This window comes from Lactuca saligna, chromosome 4, assembly GCF_052625555.1.
Source record: "Lactuca saligna cultivar CGN05327 chromosome 4, ASM5262555v1, whole genome shotgun sequence".
In the NCBI taxonomy this organism is placed as follows: Eukaryota; Viridiplantae; Streptophyta; class Magnoliopsida; order Asterales; family Asteraceae; genus Lactuca; species Lactuca saligna.
In genome coordinates, this window is record NC_136420.1 from 260,814,505 (window position 1) to 260,818,202 (window position 3,698).

Consider the following 3,698-nt stretch of genomic DNA (forward strand, 5'->3'; position numbering starts at 1 on the left):
TATATATATATATATATATATAAACACACACATCTTCATTTTTTTTTTGTTTGGGGATTCCAATCACCATCTCCATCCTCGGTCAACTTGGGGATTCTCCGATCAAAACGTTTGTAGGATTCGGTTTCACCATCGGGTATAGGTTTTTCGCATCCGTAACCGTAAAATCATAAAAAGCATTAGAAATGCACTATTTTCAAAATTGAGTTTTCATTAGCCATAGGGTAAAACATATATGAAAAACGGTTTTTTTTATTTTTTTATTTTTTTTATTTTTTTTATTTTTATTAAAGAAAATCAGAATTACCTCCTTCAAATGTGTGGGTTTTCTAGGTCAAAATAGTGAGGTTTTTACTTTTTACCCAATTTGTTCTATTTGTTGTAAATATCTTCAATTTCCATCCTGACCATCTCCATGTAAAAACTATTAAGCAAAGTATAGGGTCCATTTTAGGGAATTTATTCTCTAGGTTAGAAGCGTAAACATGGAAACTTATGTGGTTTTTGTTTTTTATTTATAAGCTCTTTTAATCTTTTATGTTTAGAATCTGTATAAGGTTTTTTATTTATAAGCCTAATCTTTTGTTTATATTTTCACTCTTTGTTTGAGTTTTTTTACTGCTTTATATATATAGTTGTAAAAACGTGCCATATTAGAGATCGAGGGCAAAATGGTAATAATGATACTGCTATGAAATATGGCAGTTTATCTATCTCTCACTTCTAAACAAGAGTAAAATAGTTTGTCTACCGATTTAGGCACACTATGTAACCTGTTAAAGCAAGTGATGTCCAGCCTAGCTGGGTTTGATGCACCGGGTTTTATACCCATGTGGGGCGTGAGGTCGGGAGTTCTATTCCCTTAAACTACCTCTTGTGGTGCCACATGTGGGGAATTTTTCCCTGGAAATCCCTATGGGGGCTGGGTTTGCCCTGTAAAGGAGCTCAAACCCGGGGTGCTCGTTGAAATATTGCGAGTAGCTCCACTTAATTCGTTTGCCGTTTCCAAAAAAAAAAAAAAAGTAACCTGTTAAACCTTTTTGAATTTGAAATTAGTTCATGAAAACAATTACATATAGATATAGTGTTTAACGAAAAGGAAGTTAAGATTCTGTAATCAATTGTTGAGAACAATGGAGAAATAATAATAATAATGTTGAAAATGTATGAAATCAATACATGGAGAATTTGGCTTTGGTGTTTTCAAATACTTGTTCAGCAATAACTGCTCCATTTCCATCTGCTTTTTTAATCTCCATATGAGCCTTTTGATAAAATCCAGTACCTCTTAATGCATCTGCAATGAAATCATCAAACCCAATTGCAATTGCTGCTTCCGCTTTTGCCCCATAAACCAACCTCTGCATTCACACAAATAAACTAAATAATGAATCTTTTTTTAGATTAGAGGGGTAAAATGGTCATTTACACTCTTTGTTCACGCAGAACGTAAAAGCTTGTTACAAAAGGGACAGATTTGTTTAGTGTTGTAACTTTACTCTCATTTTTAGACAAAAGGGTAAAGATGTCATTTAGATTAGAGAGGAAACTGCACCTTGATTCTTGAAAGATGAATGGCACCAAAGCACATAGGACAGGGCTCACAAGAGGCATAAATCTCACAATCAGAGAGCTCAATTTGGTTGAGTTTTTTACATGCCTGAAATACATGGTGTAAAAATATATAAGTAAAAAAAAAATAGAATATACACAAACAGTTATCAAACGGACAGTTATTTTTTATTCATTGGACAGAAGGAGGGTATAATGGTCATTTACTATTATTTATTGGTAAAAATGAGTCTAACTAACCTCTCTTATTGCTGTAACTTCAGCATGAGCAGTTGGATCTGTGTGTTTTAAAACCATGTTATGACAACTCACAACAATCTCATCTTTGCAAACAACAACAGCACCAAATGGGCCTCCATCTCCATTATCTACTCCTTTGTAAGCTTCTTCAACAGCTTTTGTCAAGAATTTGTGGTCTCTATCCTGTACAGCTGCTTGACAATTACCAAATACACACTTGACAACAATTACACTAACAAATAAAATATTTGAAAAAAAGCATGAATCTTCAGAATGTCTCATAATAAATGCAGAGTCTTTTATGTGTACTTGCCCCTTAGTTATAGTTTTGATCCACAAGCTTCTAATAACATGACTATGAGTCAATTGTTGCAATTGTTGTGCACCAAAGAAGGGTATAATAGTAATAACAAAATAAAGATATATAAGAGCATCTATGTGAAATCAAATGCAAGTGACTAGATAAAAAAATTGAGTAGCAGTGGATCTTATCTAACCTTGCTGGTGACCAGAAAAAGCTGAAGCAACAGATATGGCTCCGTCTTTAGTTTCAACAACTGTTTAACAGAAAAAAGAAGAAGAAAACGTGAGTATGAGCATCCATAGAATGGAGTAGATGAATATAAGAAGATCATGGGGAAAAAAGCTATGTATAAGGTAAGCGGAGGCCAAAAAGCTCAACAAGAGACGTTTTCTAATTAGTTGATTGGCTTCTTTGATTTAAGTAGTTTCTAGTAGTTTCCAAAATTTAGATATGTCTCCTTGTAACACAGTATCGAATTATCGATCCACTTAGGGCTCTAACTGATGATGCTAAAAGAATTGAGATAGATCTCAGAAGCGTGTGAATAAATTCAGAACAAACACGTTGACAAAGCAATGAAAATGCAAAAAAAAACCCCAACTACTACGATCTGCTGTTTAAGTTCATTCACATACATTTAACTTCCTAAATAAGGAGATCAAGTTACCGAAGAAGAAAGCATATATATACTTACGGAAGCATATGAACCCTAAATCCTCAGATTAATTCCTAATAGACAATCAGAGCAGATGTCACGGAATATGAATCTCATAAAGTAAATACAACCTAAATTATCGATCACATAAAGAAAAATCAAGGAATTATTTCCATAACCCCAAATAAATTAAACTATACGAGATAATTTCATGTGAATTGAAGATCGGAAGATCCCGATGAACATAGCATGATGTGAACTACTGAAGGTAGATGAAGCATGGGCATTTGAATGAGATACTTACTGTTAGCTTCCTCCATGATGGAATTTGACATGAGATGATTAGGTTTTGAATCGAAGGAACAAAGGGGTTGCTTTGGGACTTTGGTTTAGTTGAAGAAGATTTGGTGGTAGTTGAAAAGATGAAGACAAAGAGAGGGAAATAGACACAGTTGGTTCCGAGGAAACGGTGCACGTGCAGATTAAGCGGCGTAAAATAACAACTATCGGAAACTACTTTATATTATATACTACACTAGTTAATTAAAATAATAAAATAAATATAAAGGATAAAAGATTTGAAAATATTAAACTTATAAGAAAATAAATAATAATAATGAATTAGTATATTGAAATGGTTTTTATCTTTTAAATTTAAATAAATATTTTAAATAAAATTTTGAGAATTTTGAAATTAAAAGATTAATAAACTAGAAAAACTTATAAAATGACACGTAAAAAAAATAATTAAAAATAATCACAAAATAATATTTGACAAATTGAATAAGAGTGACAAGTTGCAAAAAAAAAAAAAAAAAATCTTCTTTTGCTAGAGTTGATGATTTATTTATTATATTATATAGACAAAACTGTAAAAATAATCCTTGTGGTATTTATTTTTTACGAGGTTTAGTCAAAACCTCGAAT

General features: G+C 32.0%; 1 protein-coding gene across 1 annotated transcript; it reads right to left on the reverse strand.

Moving 5' to 3' along the window:
- Window positions 1-1,023: 1,023 nt before the first annotated feature.
- LOC145043539 (guanosine deaminase-like) lies at window positions 1,024-3,236 on the reverse strand. Its single transcript, XM_078992226.1, has 5 exons — window positions 3,076-3,236; window positions 2,310-2,369; window positions 1,813-2,003; window positions 1,556-1,660; window positions 1,024-1,361 (listed from the first exon to the last, which is right to left on the reverse strand). Exons 1-5 carry the CDS (start codon window positions 3,104-3,106, stop codon window positions 1,173-1,175), a joined length of 576 nt encoding a protein of 191 aa, XP_078848352.1. The 5' UTR covers window positions 3,107-3,236; the 3' UTR covers window positions 1,024-1,172.
- Window positions 3,237-3,698: the final 462 nt, after the last annotated feature.